Source organism: Coptis chinensis, chromosome 8 (assembly GCF_015680905.1).
Source record: "Coptis chinensis isolate HL-2020 chromosome 8, ASM1568090v1, whole genome shotgun sequence".
NCBI classification, from domain to species: Eukaryota; Viridiplantae; Streptophyta; class Magnoliopsida; order Ranunculales; family Ranunculaceae; genus Coptis; species Coptis chinensis.
Genome location: NC_141463.1, coordinates 9,877,557 through 9,894,357, shown reverse-complemented (window position 1 = coordinate 9,894,357; position 16,801 = coordinate 9,877,557). Strand labels below are relative to the sequence as shown.

The window sequence follows — 16,801 nt, the reverse complement described above, 5'->3', positions numbered from 1 at the left end:
ACCAAATATAGAAAGTATACAGCCAGCTGCCCCCAGTACAGATCGTACGGTTTGTAAGAGATGCATCACAAGAAAAATTGTTATAATCCTTTTTAACCTGAAAGTTTTTTAGGAATTTTACATTTTCACAAAGTCACAAAGCTGACAATATATAATGATTATGGGCATTGCATGAATGAAGCATATAGTCTGATCTATAACAATGGGTGTCACTTCAAAGAAATTGAGCAGCATTGTGATCTGCATTTCTGTTGCGCAATGCAACTTATGCATAATGCATCCATCATGAACCAAATGGAGTTATAACACTTAATAGAGCATTAAACTCGTAAACCATTGCCCGGAACCTCCACGTATATCTCAAATTCGGAGCATCCATCTAACTCAAAACGAGTAGCTAGGATAGCCTCAGTAATTTACAATTACAAGTCTTTGAACTCCCTATTTGAATTATAATCTAGAAAAAACCCCATTGACTTTGATCAGTTTTATCAATTCTGAGTAAATGGGCTTTTTGGCAAGCAACAAAGGCACCAAAGCCTTGTAAATGGGATCGCCGTGTCAAATCGATTTTAGTAAGGTGCGAACAGATTTAGAAAGATAATATACTATTTTTTGTGTACATCTTGAAGACTTGCTCTCTAAGGTAATATACAATTCAATGGCTTACTATTACAGAAGATAAAAACTGGTATCATATACAATTCAATAACATTCAAGGGCTTTACTTAAGAATGAGAGAATATATAGCAAATCATCATTACTCCAGCCTTTTTATGAGAGCCAGGCCAGGGCTAATTTGGTTAGAGCGCACGTTAAGCACCAAATGTATGGCACTTTAGTAACCAAATCAAACAATTTTACCACCATCCAACAACTCAAGGACACAAAAAAAGGCTTTGTTTCCATCGCTCACCATACTCTAATACTTACAAACTCCTGCAAAACCGGATTCTAGTCACCACCTAAAAATAAAAGTAAAAAACAAAAACCACCACAAAATTTTGTTCCCCCTCATGCAAACTAACTCATCATGAAAACTACCACCATAAAACCACTCCTCAAATCATTCCTCCTCCTCATTTCCATCTCTTTACCTTTCTACGTCCTCTTCCGCCTCCTTGCAATCACCCCTACCAGCACAACGTCCCCGTTGACACCTCAAAACCCGCTTACCGATCTCCGTATGCGTCCTGGTTTTTCCTCATATGAGTCATACATAAAACGCCAACTAGACAAAACCTTAAATCCAAAGCTTAGAGAAATATGGACAACCCGAGATTGGGAACGAAAAGTCCTAGTTTTTGGACAGTTTTTCCAGGAACTCAAAATGCACCACCTTCTTTCTAATGACTCCAAAGCACTTTGTATAGGGGCAAGAGTCGGGCAAGAAGTGGCAGCGTTGAGAGGCATAGGTGTAGTTGACTCAGTTGGAATCGACCTTGTTCCTTATCCACCGTTGGTTATAAAAGGTGACTTTCATTCCCAGCCGTTTGATAACGAGACTTTTGATTTTGAGTTCTCGAATGTTTTTGATCATGCTTTGTTTCCTGTTAAGTTTGTTGCTGAGATTGAAAGAACGTTGAAGCCTGGCGGGGTTTGCGTTTTACACGTGGCGATTTCTAGGCGGTCGGATAAGTATTCTGCTAATGATTTGTTTAGTTTAAAACCGTTGATTGAGATGTTCAAAGTATCGGAAGTGGTTCACGTTCGAAAGGTTGATGGTTTCGGTTTGGACACTGAGGTGGTTTTTCGCAAGAAGAACGTCCAACAATACTGACTTTTGTCCTCTTCTTTTATGGATTGACAGACAGCCCCTTTCTTTTTTCATTGTAAATTTCTTGTTTTTCTTGTTTATTGATTGAGAAAAGTTTTGTCCACGATGCTAGAATTGTGAATGCATCATCATTGAGAGACGCTGACATGCCACTTTAACAAAATGTATAGAAACTGTTGTTCTGGGTTATCCCATTCCTTTTATATAGACTTTAGAGGGGTTGGAAGCTAGCATTTCTCAATCAACAACTAATAATCAAAGAACTTGTATCTTTACCCAAAGAGAAACAGAACAACTATTTTCTCAGACTTTTAACAGGAAGAAGTGCAGAACAAACAAATACACAACTCATAACTCTCCATAACAGATTTTACATCGTAAATGCTTTTACATCTTTGGCTTGAAACTATCATACTACCAGAAACATACCGATTATCAATGTGTCAATACTTCTAAGTACAAGTAATGTAAACTGGAATACCTAAGAGCTTCAGTAATGGCTACAGAGTTTTAACCAGGATCAAGATAAGAAAATCCAATTCGACTCAGAGATGGTGTATGTCCAATCATCCCTGGGGTCTCAATGATGCTTTGTCCGTGATTCTTTATAGCTAGAAAACGTATGCCTCTTTTCATCCGCCAGTTTTCTACTACTTTTTCTTTCTTCTGAACCATCCCCACGAGACCTATGACGAGAAGACGTACTAGGAGAATTTCTGCTTCTGCTGTAGTTCTTTGAGTGCTTTCTTCTGTCACTCTTTCCTCGAGAAGAATTTTTCTTGTCCACTTTCAGCCTTGAAGCGTCCCGTGATCTTTGATCATCGGATGAATCAGAATCTGATTGGCTTTTCCTACTTCGGCGCCGTCCAGAGCGTACTGTACTTCTTTCATCTTCCGAAGATGGACTACTGCTCCGCCTATGGTGCCGTCTTGAGTGTCTTCTACTCTTTTTATGTTCTGATGAGGGGCTGCTGCTACGACTTCTGCCTCGTTTAGATTTCAGCTTACTAATTTTGACCTCTGAGTCCAATTTCTGTGCTTCAGCTTTTTCATAAATATGCACAAAATGGCCAGTAGCAGTTGGTTCCCCTTGTCTATTACCATGGTCTTGTTCATTACCATTGGAAGCTCCTTTTTGGGTAATTTTTGGAAGGCTTGAACAACCATCTGCAGCCTCCTTACCTTTCGAAGGCACATCTGAAATCTCCATCGCTATATGGTTCTTTTGTGGTGGTATATTGGATGTGTTTGTGCAATTATTCTCCTTTTGAGAAGCGATGCTGACCTTATCTCTCACAATTGGTGCTTCTGAGGGGACTTCCAGGCCTAATTCTTTGCCCAATGACTCCAGAAAATCCCCAGCTATCAGACGGTTTAGAGTTGTATTGGCAACTTCAGTCTTCTTTTCTGGATCCTGCATTTGATTGGAAGTAGAGCCCTCCCCTTCGTCATCTGAATCGTCAGAGAAAATAGCCTGCATGCAAATTAACAAGGGTGGGGAATTAATTAAATACTTATTTTGTCACTTCTTCCATGGTAAGTCTATAGTCGCCAAATCGGCTACCCTGTAGGTTTTCACATGTATATGAAACTATAAGAGAATCAATCAAGCATACAACTATGAGATCATATAACTCATCAAGACATCCAGACCAGACAGCTCCCATATGCAACTTGCTCAGTTAGAATGGAGAACCAAGAAGAACGACATTTTTCAGGATAAAGCAAGCAGCTCACAAAATGCAGTGATTGAGATCAAAGCATGCCTTTGGAACTGCTCTGCTCTGTGCAAGGACAATAAAGGACTGAGGTTTGGATCTGGTAAACAATTGGAGCCTTGTACTGATGGGAAAATGAGCCAATCTACGGTTCTTCATTTTTATTTTTATTTTTAATGTACTTGAGTGAAATCCTCCACTCACTTTGGGGGCTTTAGGGTTGAGCCAGATGATGAGTCCTAACGGGTGCCAACCAAGTCACCAAGTCCTAGCTAGTGTCATGCAGAAGTCATGTTCATCCCTACTCCATATATGTTATTGTACTATACATTTCGTATACCAATAAAACTTACTATTATTATCCACTCAAAATAGAAAATAAAAATAAAAACGTCATGCATGACCTGACATGCATAGCTGCTTTGTAAAAGATGTAACTTGAATGCAAAAGACCTCCAAAAGCACCAGGCATGCATAATACTAGTGTGTATATCCACACAGAATATGGAAACTTATCATCTTTTCTGATTATCTACCTACTGCATATGCACAGTCATGCATGTATTATTTTCATAATATAAAGAACATGTGTTGGTAGGAGACACTTTACTGGTAGATATATGGTTTCAGCAAAATGATATAACTATAGTTATGAAGAATCCAAAACAGATCATCACTGATGTCATCTAAGACCATTTAATCATTAATAAGTTTTACCTATAAAACAACTCGAACAAATTGTGAAGTACTGCCAAATCCTTGGTATGGATCACTTGTTGATTATACTCATGCCAGTTAATACTCCAAGTGCACGTGCAGTTTGTTAACAGATTGTGACAATAACAATGAATTAACAGGTAACTGATTCTTTTTTTGTGTGTGGACAAACTTTGTTTTCTATATTGAAACTGCATAAACAATGAATTAACATAGCACCAACAGGCTCATCAGTTCAACTCTGTATACTGTATTTCAATGTGCATGATTAACAGACACTTGAGTTTCTGGCTGAGATACAAACATGGAATTTCCACTCGCAGGAGCACTCTAAGTTGAATAGATGAGCTGGTTGGTGCATTGCATGATGAAAATCAAATTTCCAGAATATAGTTCCTAACAAATTGCAATAGAGAAAGACAGAAAATAAACTACACCTTATACAGATCAACAGGCCTTTCCACATTAGTACTGTTTATCTCAATTTCAGTTTCACTGTTCAATACTTCATCAGCAGTCACTTGAGTTTCTGGTTGAGATACAAACATGGAATTTCCACTTGCAGGAACAGTATCTTCACTTTTGGTTGCTTTGACAAAGTCTGATGTAAAGACTAGAGAATCCATACGACTCCTAGCTCTTGGCAGTGGGGGTGGCTGCACATAGCAACAGTCTACCTTGTTTAGTTTGCCTTCAACCAATCTTACTTGTTCAAACTTCAAAGTAAATGACATGAACACTTCAATACAATAAAAATGAAAAGAAGCTGGAGGGTTAGTCAGCTGCCATTCGAGCTAAAATTTCTGGATTAGACCAGCTCATTGACGGCTTCACCATAGTCTTGGATAAATCAACCAAGGAAATCAGATTACTATTTTCTTAGTCTTTCGTAACTGAGTAACTGACATGCGCCACTTCTTGAACAGCTAACTAACATAAAAGAAACATAACCAAAATTCATGAAAGGAAACAACATTTGGTACCTTTCCCATGTATGGATCAACAATATCAAAACGTTTGCATAAAAGGGGTGACGGTCTCCACTGATATTCGTCCCGCTTAGGATACATCTTGCTCCGTATCTGTTCCTCAACTTTAGAAACTTTTGCTTCCTGCATACAATCATTTTTGATAAAAAGTGAATGAAGATCCAAAGTCTGAACTTGCAAATCTTTGTAAAATGTACACCTATAGCAAAATACCTACCTCTAGACCACCAGAAGTGAACTGCAGACTTACAGATGCTGACATCTCCGCCAACTGCTGGTTAGGAAATAATACATTTGATGCATCCTGCTTTCCTTTCTCAATTGCCTCAGCTGCAGCCTCAAAGTCCAGTCTCTCACGTGCACGAGCAGATTCTGACATCTTGCTATTTCCTCCAGACTCGGTAGAGCGAAGTCCTCCTTGGTACTTCTCCTTAAGAAACTGCTCAAACCTTTCTTGCTTTGCAGGATCAGCTTTGAAAGGTTTTACACGTTCTGGAATATCATTCTATACATATGCCATGGGGAAAATTAGAAAGTGTTAAATCCCAAATTCAACTTTCCAGAAGAATGAACCCACAGAGAACGTATCTAAAAAATATGGTGATTACATTCGAGCAGACAGTGGGACCTGCCCACAAAGTTACTACTTTAAGGTAAATTTCAAAGGAAAAACATACAGAAGAGATGCGCCACTCACAAGTGATGCAGGTTTTGTAAATGTATCTGAAAGATTAAACTGAAATTGAACGGCATCTGCAGAAGCAATGGATGGGCTGGAATCTTTGTAACTTCTCTCCAAAGGTTTCTCGCCTAAAATTCTACCACGGCTTTCTGCGGTCATCTTCTGCAGACTTGGTACTGATTCCTTCTGCAGACTTGGTACTGATTCCATATCTACATGTTGCTTATTTTGATTGTGATGTTTCTGCTGCTCCTCCCATAGCCTCCTTGCGTAGTAATCATGCCCATCTCCTCCGGAAAGGAAAGAAAATAGAGGATTTGTCTTGTTCTTTTCTCTAGAAAGTTCTTCAAAGAGTTTGCCACAACGGTTAACCAAAGCTGCGAACCCATCAATCAACAATTTTCGATCTTTATCCCGTGGAGGGGAAACCTCTGGGGGAGGAGGCCCAGCAAGTTTCTTCCCGATCTCAAGAGCAGCCGAGAACTTGTGCAGAGGTTTAAAGTCATTTGGAATGACAGGAGGGTTGAATCTGAGCCGGTGTGCAAATTGACAGTGGAAACACTTTTAGTACAGTTAGTTTCATATCAGAAAAAGTATATGAGCACTATATAATTGCAAAAACTTAGATCGGATACTTTTCCATGAGGTGTATTTTAATTTTCAGGCAACACAGCTTAACTCGCCTAAGTACATGCTCATAACAATATTAGTTGAGGTAGCCTTGTAGGTAGAAAAGCTAAAAAAATGCACATAGAAAACTGCTTTAAATTAGAACCATGAAATTACGACTGATCGTACCTTTCCAACTGGAAGTCCGAACTTGATGCAACTTTGAAACCTGGAAGAGCACCCTCTTCATCTTTGCTCTTTATTAGCTTAATGTCCCTATTTATTGTTGAAGGTTCTTCAATATCTTGAACGTAGGTCTCTTCAAAGTTATATCCTGAAAGTAGTTTGCAATTAGTAGGAGAGGAAAAGCAAAGATACCACTACTAACAAAACAGAGGAAAATGATCAATATTGCATGCATCACGTGTGTAAGAGACCAGTATCGATCCACCATCCATTACGAGATTGCAACTTCTCTAGAAAAATTTCGGATCTCTTGACCAGCTTCAAGTGTAGACCACTCTCTTAGATCGTAAAATCTTTGTTAAAACCGCTTATTCATGTCATATTTTAGAGTGGGCTGAAAGCAATAAAAGTATTAGTTTTGAAGACAAATTTTCCTTTGCTGGTAAAATTATGTGTAATTTAAACCTCATTTATTAGATAGGCTAGCCAAAATATTAGGATAAGAGGTTTGAGATTTTAAGATTCAATGATGCTCTTCATTTCTTGTAACGACCCTACTACCACATACTCAAACAATGCCGATATTGTCCCTACTTACGTCACCCAAAGGCCCAGGTCCAAAGCCTGTCCAACTATGGGTGTGGGGTTTTAACTCAAAAGGTTTTGACATTAGTAAGTGGTAGTCGATCCAATATAACCAGGAAATTAGACGACTTCTTAACTGATGTGGGACTAAACCCAATCTAGGGTGTCACAATTCCACCGCCTTAGGAGAGAGTCGTCCTCGGCTCTAATACCACTGTAACGACCCTACTACCACATACTCAAACAATGTCTAACATACACGTAACCAGAATTTATCCAACTGACAACATCGAGCACTTAAACTTCACAATACAAATCTCAAAAAACTAACACTTCTAATTCTTGTATACTAATAAGTGTATAAATATACATACGTACATAATATACAATTTATACGCAACATACATGCATCCAGTTTTAAAATAACAAGGTTAATATTTTATCTCTGCATAATTAATTACTAGGAGTACTTAGAATAACATGTGATAGTACTAAAATCCCTTTTCACTATGTGATAGTCAATACAGCAAGTACACAATTTCATCAAGCATGAGTAAATATATACATAGAAATAAAATAATGAAAAGTTTGCTTAAAACAAATTGTGATATAAAAACAAGGCATGTGATAGTACTTGTATAGTAGATGCAACAATACTAAGAATCTCAACATAAGTCAACAAGCATGCATGACACTTACATTATGGGGTAACAAACATGGAAGATGATAGAAAGGCATAAGCTATATATAAGCTAGACACACATGCGTGTACACTATCAACAAAACTAGTAGCATAGAAAGAACAAACAATCTTTGGAAAACATGAAGTAGAAAAGGACTATTAAAAACAAATCACTAACAAATAATGGATTATATTACTACACCAAATCAACATACATATGAGCATATCATAAATTATATATAGATACCATACATAAAACACAAGACAACCAATAATTCTTAAGCTAGAAAAGGAGAAACAGCAAGTAGGTACTTGCCTTAAAAGCCTTTGCAAACTTTCCTTTCAAAGCAAATCTTGGTTCCTAGCTGTCACTTTGTTACCCTCTCTTTCTCTCTTTTGAGTTATGTGCTTAAACCGTATCCTAGCTATGTGTGAATATATATATAAGGACTCTAAAAAGCTAATTAAATTCTACTCACACACTTGGGCCTACAATAAGCTCAATAAGTAGACTACTACTAAAAGCCCAAATCTAAATTAACACTTGAGCTTTTGTGGACTTAGTGAATTAATTACTTAATTAAAATAATTATCTAACCGGATATTACATTTAAGCTTTTTTCTTCTTCTTTGGATAGTGTTGTTTCGAAATTTCGGGGACGAAATTCTTTTAAGAGGGAAGAATGTAATATCCCATTAGATAATTATTTTAATTAAATAATTAATTCACTAATTCCACAAAAGCTTAAGTGTTAATTTAGATTTGGGTTTTTAGTAGTAGTTTACTTATTGTAGGCCCAAGTGTGTGAGTAGAATTTAATTAGCTTTTTAAAGTCCCTATATATATTCACACATAGCTAGGGTACGGTTTAAGCACATAAAATAGAGAGAAAAAGAGGGTAACAAAGTGACGGCTAGGAACAAGATTTGTTTTGAAAGAAAAATTTGCAAAGGCTTTAAGGCAAGTTCCTACTTGTTGTTTCTCCTTTTCTAGCTTAAGAATTATTGGTTGTCTTGTGTTTTATGTATGGTATGGTATATTGGTATGTATATATAATTTCTGATATGCTCATATCTATGTTGATTTGGTGTAGTAATATAATCCATTATTTGTTAGTGACTTGCTACTTTTAACTGTCCTTTTCTAGTTCACCTTTTCCAAAGATTGTTTGTTCTTTCCATGTTATTAGTTTTGTTGATAGTGTACACGCATGTGTATCTAGCTTATATATAGTTTATGTCTTTCTATCATCTTCCATGTTTGTTACCATCATGTAAGTGTCATGCATGCTTGTTGATTTATTTTGAGATTCTTAGCATTGTTGCATCTACTATACAAGTACTGTCACATGCCTTGTTTTTATATCACAATTTGTTTTAAGCAAACTTTTCATTATTTTATTTCTATGTATATATTTACTCATGCTTGATGAAATTGTGTACTTGCTTTATTGACTAATGGTTTGAGAGTTGTTCTGTCAAATAGTGAAAAGGGATTAGTACTATCACATATTATTCTAAGTACTCTTAGTAATTAATCATGTAGAGATAAAATACTAACCTTGCTACTTTAAAAGTGGATGCATGTATGTTGCGTTTAAATTGTATATTATGTACGTATATATATTTATACACTTATTATTATACAAGAATTAGAAGTGTTAGTTTCTTGAGATTTGTATTGTGAAGTTTAAGTGTTTGATGTTGTCAGTTGGATAAATTTTGGTTAGGTGTATGTTAGGCATTGTTTGAGTATGTAGTAGTAGGGTCGTTACAGTGGTATCAGAGCCGAGAACAACTCTCTTCTAAGGTGGTGGGATTGTGACACCCTGGATTGGGTTTAGCCACACATCAGTTAGTAAGTCATCTAGGATCCTGGTTATATTGGATCAACTACCACTAACTAATGTCGAGACCTTTTGAGTTAAAACCCCACACCCATAGTTGGGCAGGCTTTGGACCTGGGCCTTTGGGTGACGTGAGTGGGGGCAATATCGGCATTGTTCGAGTATGTGGTAGTAGGGTCGTTATAGTGGTATCAGAGCCGAAAACGACTCTCTTAAGGTGGTGGGATTGTGACACCCTGGATTTGGTTTAGTCCCATATCAGTTAGGAAGTCATCTAGGATCCTAGTTATATTAGATCGACTATTACTTACTAATGTTGATACCTTTTGAGTTAAAGCCTCACACCCATAATTGGGCAGGCTTTGGACTTGGGCCTTTGGGTGATGTAAGTGGAAACAATATCAACATTGTTTGAGTATGTGGTAATAGGGTTGTTACATTTCTCATTCAAAAGAGTTCAATCTAATTACTACCGAGTCGATATAGAAATTGCGGGCCTATGGCCCATAAAATTAACAAGAGGGTGAGTGAAGCCAAACCATAAAACTAAGGAAATGTGCACGCTAGAAGGCCCAGATGAATGCAAGAAATGACCCAAGATTGTGCTATACAAGAGCATGGGCATCTGATGGGCTACAAGTAGCACTAACCATAAGAAAAGTTGTGATTATCTTTCAGGCAAGTAAATGCCATGTATCACATTATTTTCGTAAAATTATTGCATTAAATGCTTTGAGATATTCAATCAGGTCCACACAATAACTAATTTCCTATGGATATGGTACAGATTACGAGCATAGCACAAATTACATTGATAATTTCAAAACCAGTAACACTAACCAGAGGCATAGACGTCCTCATCTTCAGCATCGAGTTCTTCAAGTGCTCCAATGCCAAAACCAGGAGCAATTTTTCCTGCTGATAATTTTAATGCAAAAGTCCAAACCAGAACTCAAAAAAATAGAAACTTTTGTCCGAATTGAAACAAAGAAACAGGTATATAGGCAGCAAGATATATATCAAACATTAGTAAGGATCGGGGGAATTAACGCAAGAATTAATACATTGTTTACCTTTTTTACTTTTTAAATATGTGTGTGTGTGTGTGTGTGTGTGTGTGTGACTATGGGTGTGGAGCAGACATAGTGGTATGGGAGATGGAGAGGACTAAGACTGATGATGGGGAGCAGACATGGTGGCACGGAAGGACGGGGGACATCAATGAGGGTAGCAGTGATGGTTATGGTGGTCGAAGGTGCTCTCATCCCTTGGTGGTGGTTCTTCTTATGTTTCGAGTTGTTTTTTACTTTTTGCTTTCTTGCACTTTTGTGTTTGTTTCTTTTGTTCTTTTTCCATTTGGGTTTTTTGGGTGTATGACTCGCACTCTTTGGTCTAAGAATCTTTAGCATCTTGTGAAAATTCTAACTCTCTATGTGAAGATATAATTCCCCAATAATACCATTATATATTACTATGTACTAGTTTATAAAATATCAAAAAAAAAAAAAAACTATTCTTTTATTACAACTAGCCCGACCATAGGTATCGCCTAACTGAAGCTTTAACTAAAGTACTAGACAAGACAACATTAAAAGAAATTGACATGCATGAAGATCCAAACAAATACAAGATCTTACACTTAGAAGCAAAAAGATCATCCTTCAACGGAAAAACTCCTCTACTTCCGAGTTCTTGATTTCCAGACACACGCAACCTTTTCCTTTCTGAAGACCAAATATCATGCATCAATGTGTGTTTTTATTCAAAAGAAAATTTGAATAGAATAATAATAATAATAATTTGTTAAATTAAAATAACTGATTAACTCAAATGGAATCTCCTCACCTCTGAACTCAGGTGCATGCTTGAATGGATCAAAACCCAAACCATGCATATCCTGTTTAGGGTTGAGTACAAAAACCTGATAAAAAAACAAATAAAATAAACATTTTTCTTAATTAGTTATCACAGTCAGAGATTTCGGAGGTTATTTGAAATGTTCTAAGATGACTGAGGATATAGTAATTACCCCTAGAGCATTTAACATGTAGTTGTACAGACACAAAACTCAAAACATTCTAACCCCACCCCCTGCACACACACCATATGTCCATATGCCTTAACCTACACCCTAATTCCACAGCTTTGTGCAAACCTTACTAACAATACACAGGTACGTGTATCAGTCCTACATGGTGATTTTCATAACCCCAAAACATAGATATGGCTGGCTAACAGAAACACAATGTTATAATGACACTTGAGCACCCACATTAGCTAAATCTCTGGCCGTTTAATTCCTTCTTTTCAATCACAGTGACACAAACCTTTATACATATGTTTTCAAATTTGTTTGTGTTTTTTCCATGTCACATATATTTGTTTCAAAACAACAATATTTATACTTGGCAATATCCATCACAAAGGTCACAATAAGTATTATCGTATTTGGGACCAACAAAAAAGCAATCGTTTCTTGTAATATCAATCAAGTAAGCAACACTAAATCTAAACAGACAATAATTTTTCATTAACTTGGCATCCAAATGTTAACACCTAAGTTTAACAGGAAAGAATTACATAAATGATGTCAACGCGGAAGAGCTTTTATGAGAAGATGATTTCAGTTCAAGAAAACTAAAGGGCAAATACTCACAGGTGTGCTTTTAGAAGCACTTGCAATATCATCAGTAGACTGCTCATTATCACCTTCGCTGGCAATATCATCAGGCTCAAAGCGAGCAAGTGATGGTTTTGCATCATCAGAAGAAAATGCTAGAAATGCCTTTCTTGCTTCTCTTCGTGCATCTGCAAACGGGTATTATGGGTTAAAACGAGATGTGTTGAATTTTAAAACCAGTGTTTGTTACAAAATGCATGTTAAAATAGAGAAAAGCAAGCCAAGAAAAAAAAATGTGATCAGTACAATAATCTGTAACAAAAACAAACTATACCAACTTTACGTATAATAACTTATACAAGAAACTACAGTCTTTGAGGCCCAACACCAAGACTTTACCAGAGGCCCTTTGATACCTACCGGAATATATCTTTTCCGTATAGATGCATTTTCCTCAAAGTAACATATGATAATGAATGAAGAACACATAGAATCCTCATCTGCCCTCCCCCTACAGCGCCCCCTCCAACAAAAAAGGAACAGTTATGCTGATGTGATCTAAGGATCAGATTCATGGTTTAGGAGGTTCCCTCATGATCTAGGCTTTTGCACATTGGACGTCGCAAAAATCGCAATCTATCAAAACTTCAAGCATGTTTATGTAATTCAATCTACTTTCTTTACTCACTAACAAAAACCTACAGAAATATCATGTGCACTATTAATCTTACAATATGCAGGATGCAATATCCAAAATGGCACACAAAACACTTACCATACGGCAAATTAGTACGGGGATCTTTGATCGAATGACCGTGACGCCATCCCATCTTCAACAACAACTTCATACCTACTCAACAATAATGACATATGAGAATATTACAAATGGCATTAAAGAATATTTTTACTGATAAAAAATGAAATGGATATAATTTTAGCAACAGAAAACCACAGCACTAAAATCAAAACTAGAACAAAAGGAAAATAAAACCATACCAATAGAATTTGCAGCAGGACGAACAATTTCATCAGGAACAGGTCCAGGAATAGCTGATGGTCTAAAATGCAAGGGAGATCAACTCAATTATGCCCACAGAACGTCAAATTGTTAAGCATATGTATCAAAAAAGATAAAAACAAATAAAAACGATTGAGCTGAAAACTTTTTCCGCTCCATTTACGAAAATATAACAAAGATAAAAAAAAACCATGCAAGTACAATAGTGATGCAATCCAATGTCACGATCAAGAGAAAATAAACTATGGAGTATTTTCTAGAGCATAGCAATGTGCAGAAGATCTAAAGCAGGATCCATGGCATGACGTAAGCCTCCTCAACCCCACAAAACTAAGATAACTGTGAAGGTTACCCCTTGAGTATAAGGAGCTAGGTGACATTGCTACCAGTATGAGAGTCGGTGGCTGATACGGGTACGAAGCGTCCGACATATCATCTTGAAAGCACTTGGACATGGGGACACTGCTAGTGTAGTGGAACAAATTCCAACTCTTCCATTTTAGCATGTAATTAGTTCTATTTTCAAGACTAGTCATATATTGCTCAAGTGCATTGGTAACCCACAATTATGACAGAAAATTATTTTTCTATCCTTTACATTTCTTTTTCTCTCTTCCAAATGAAAAAAATTATATTTTACTCTTCTCTCTTGTTTCTCACTTTGTCTCCTAATTCTTCTCCTTTTAGGGTGAAAAATCTAACTTACTACTTCAGCATGTGTCCGTGGATCCGACAAAATATCCAACTACAATTTGCTGAAGTTTCTAACTGGTTACGTACTTATGTGTTCATCTTTCATTGGAAGCATTAACAACAACAGAAATCGCATTGAGGAGAAAGAAAAAATAAAAATAGTTGTTCAAAAATAATATTTACTATACAGAGAAAGAATCCACACAATACAAAAGCAAATATGTTACATTAGGTGCTACACTGCAACAAATCCCAATTAAAAAAAGAGTAAAAAATATCAATGAATAATAAATATCACTTTAAAACTAAATCATCCTATACTACCAATGAACAATAAATATAGCATAGAAGCTAAAAAAAACCTCTTCAGTTGTTCTTTTTCAGCTTGCTTCTGAGCAACGTCTGCAGCAGTGAATCCAAATGTATCAAACAATGCCGAAGTTGCCAGGGATCGCCCATCCATTTCCTGAAGGTCAAAGACAGAAAACAGATTAAGTATACTAATTAGAAGAATATATTAAACACCTGAACTACTGAAATTCTTTGACTTTCCACTTCAGCTGGTATAGAGACTCTAGGACATCTCTTTATATAATCCAGAAAAAGCATAAATAAGCTCCTTATCGAAGAAACACCGTCCCTACCAGTAAATCTAAATAAGTTCCGCAAGCTCAGTAGCATACTTGTCGAATGATATACATCATACATGTACACACAACTCTGATGAATATTCTATAGTGCATTAAAATTGAGCATATTATCCAAATTTACATACTTAGCTATGAATATCTACCATAAATGCACTGAACATACATTTATAAACAGGTATCTCGTATATTCCGACAGACACAAGTCAGTGCAGTAATTGCTTCGATAGTATATGATCATCGTCTCATACTCTCATATTCTAAATTGAAACAGTGAAACATGTGTATGTGACAGCACGGAAAAGCCTCACAGAAAAAACTTTAGTAGTGACATGTATCTTTCACCCAATTCTTTTTAGCAGATTGCAATTTGCAAGTATCAAGACAAATGGAAAGACAATAGTCTGTGTGTTTCAGTGTGGCTCTTTATGGATCACCCTTTTTTTTTTTTTTTTGCACATGAAGGTACTAGTATAAAAGATTAAACACGGAAAAACGAAAAGTACCAACCCAATGCCAGACTAAAAAGAGCAAAGATAAACAAAAGATTCCCATCAAGCCATAAATGCTCAAAGGGTATGCTTCAGACTTCTCTTTAAACCCATTGAGCATATATGTTCTTTGATGGAATAATAACTTTCTAAAAGCCAGATAAGGCACCCTCAAACGCCGTGTAATTCATTATATCACACTCCCGACAATATTTTTTTTTTTTTGCTCGGTCACTCCCGACAATATTGAAATGGGAGTAAACTACAAAGCGACTTACTTGGACAAAAATGGCCCCATATGCCACAAAGGGAAAAGTCAATCAACCCAGCTTAGACCCAACTTCTCCAAGAGAGAGAGACTAAAAAGTAAGGGTATACTGACTCACCATCCCTGATACAGAGTCACAGAGAGGACAACGTTTGACAAAAGACGTACTCTTTACAAGTTCATTTAGTGAGATTGTGTTCCAAAACCACAGACCAAATGGGAAAAATAAATACAAAAAGCTAGTTTTGAAATGAGACGTGTGCCCAAGACAACCAGGAAGGAAAACAGCTCTACTATTCGCAGGCAATCAGACTTTAAAAGATAAATAAAGGGACCAGGTGGAGAAACACACATTTTCCAAACGTAATAAACTCAAAAAAAAACGATCAAGTGAGATTGTGTTCATGTGTGGTGATCAATACCTTGACTATTCAACAGACCTCTTTTCAGGCACACTACAAAAAAACTAATCCTAAAAACTAAACAAACCATTACTAAACACCCCAATAATAAACACCCCAATTCTAACAAATTCAACCCACTCATCATCAAAGCAAACAATTATCTTAAACATGTAATCAAGCATTCTACATTTAACAAAATCACTAAACATATTAACATAAAATAGTAATACACATACAGCTTTTTCATCATCGTCAAGGAAGTTCAATATACTCTGCTCTTTCGTTTCCGCTCTCTTTTTCCTCGAAGACGTAAACGTCTGAGGTGTCCATCCTACAATCAAATTCCCACCCCAAAACTCCAATTACGTAACAAACTAAATACAATATAAAACAATAATGTAAAAAAAAAAAAAAATATACCCTCTTTTGATCCAACTGTATTATAATAACCAGCAGAATACCCTCCTGTAAATGCACCGTGAAATCTCCTCCTTCCTTCTTCATCTCTAACCTAAAAAAAAATTATTTATTTAATAATTAATGAATATAGAAATGAAAGAAAAAAAATAATAATAATAATGTATATTATTACCTCTTGTTGCCAGGGAACAACGGCACGTAATTGACCAGCAGCTTCAGCAACTGATTTCTTCTTTCTACTTGTTAAATCTTCTTCACGCTCAATTGGCGTTCCGTAAAACACCAAGTCTTCTTCTTCGTCCATTTTTTTATTAATTTTCAAATTCAAGGTTTTGATATGAATTTGAGAGAAAAATAGTGTGTTTGTGTGTGCGTACGTCTGTCGCCTGCGTGCGGTCTGGACTTGGCTCATACGGTCATACCATGGGCGGGTCAGTAAGTCAGTCGA

The 16,801-nt window shown here is 36.5% G+C and overlaps 2 protein-coding genes across 2 annotated transcripts; one reads left to right on the top strand and one right to left on the bottom strand.

Annotated features, from left to right (window-relative positions):
• The first annotated feature begins 903 nt into the window (after nucleotides 1-903).
• LOC147479837 (uncharacterized) lies at nucleotides 904-1,880 on the top strand. The gene has a single exon (XM_086575735.1). It carries the CDS (start codon nucleotides 1,034-1,036, stop codon nucleotides 1,778-1,780), a length of 747 nt encoding a protein of 248 aa, XP_086431861.1. The 5' UTR covers nucleotides 904-1,033; the 3' UTR covers nucleotides 1,781-1,880.
• A 152-nt stretch (nucleotides 1,881-2,032) lies between these two features.
• Nucleotides 2,033-16,769, bottom strand: TGH (SWAP (Suppressor-of-White-APricot)/surp domain-containing protein). Its single transcript, XM_086575734.1, has 16 exons — nucleotides 16,526-16,769; nucleotides 16,354-16,444; nucleotides 16,170-16,264; nucleotides 14,486-14,589; nucleotides 13,409-13,470; nucleotides 13,188-13,262; nucleotides 12,449-12,600; nucleotides 11,638-11,713; nucleotides 11,430-11,516; nucleotides 10,633-10,710; nucleotides 6,682-6,826; nucleotides 5,899-6,412; nucleotides 5,419-5,706; nucleotides 5,196-5,324; nucleotides 4,650-4,868; nucleotides 2,033-3,251 (listed from the first exon to the last, which is right to left on the bottom strand). Exons 1-16 carry the CDS (start codon nucleotides 16,763-16,765, stop codon nucleotides 2,358-2,360), a joined length of 3,249 nt encoding a protein of 1,082 aa, XP_086431860.1. The 5' UTR covers nucleotides 16,766-16,769; the 3' UTR covers nucleotides 2,033-2,357.
• Between the last annotated feature and the right edge of the window lie 32 nt (nucleotides 16,770-16,801).

Bases quoted from the DNA above. Each gene is read 5' to 3' on its own strand.
- LOC147479837 (XM_086575735.1), top strand. From the start codon at position 1,034: ATGAAAACTACCACCATAAAACCACTCCTCAAATCATTCCTCCTCCTC.
- TGH (XM_086575734.1), bottom strand. From the start codon at position 16,765: ATGAGCCAAGTCCAGACCGCACGCAGGCGACAGACGTACGCACACACA. The intron at 16,445-16,525 runs GTAATAATATAC...ATTTTTTTTTAG, and splicing joins TTGTTCCCTGGCAACAAGAG to GTTAGAGATGAAGAAGGAAG. The intron at 11,517-11,637 runs GTGAGGAGATTC...TTTGGTCTTCAG, and splicing joins GCATGCACCTGAGTTCAGAG to AAAGGAAAAGGTTGCGTGTG.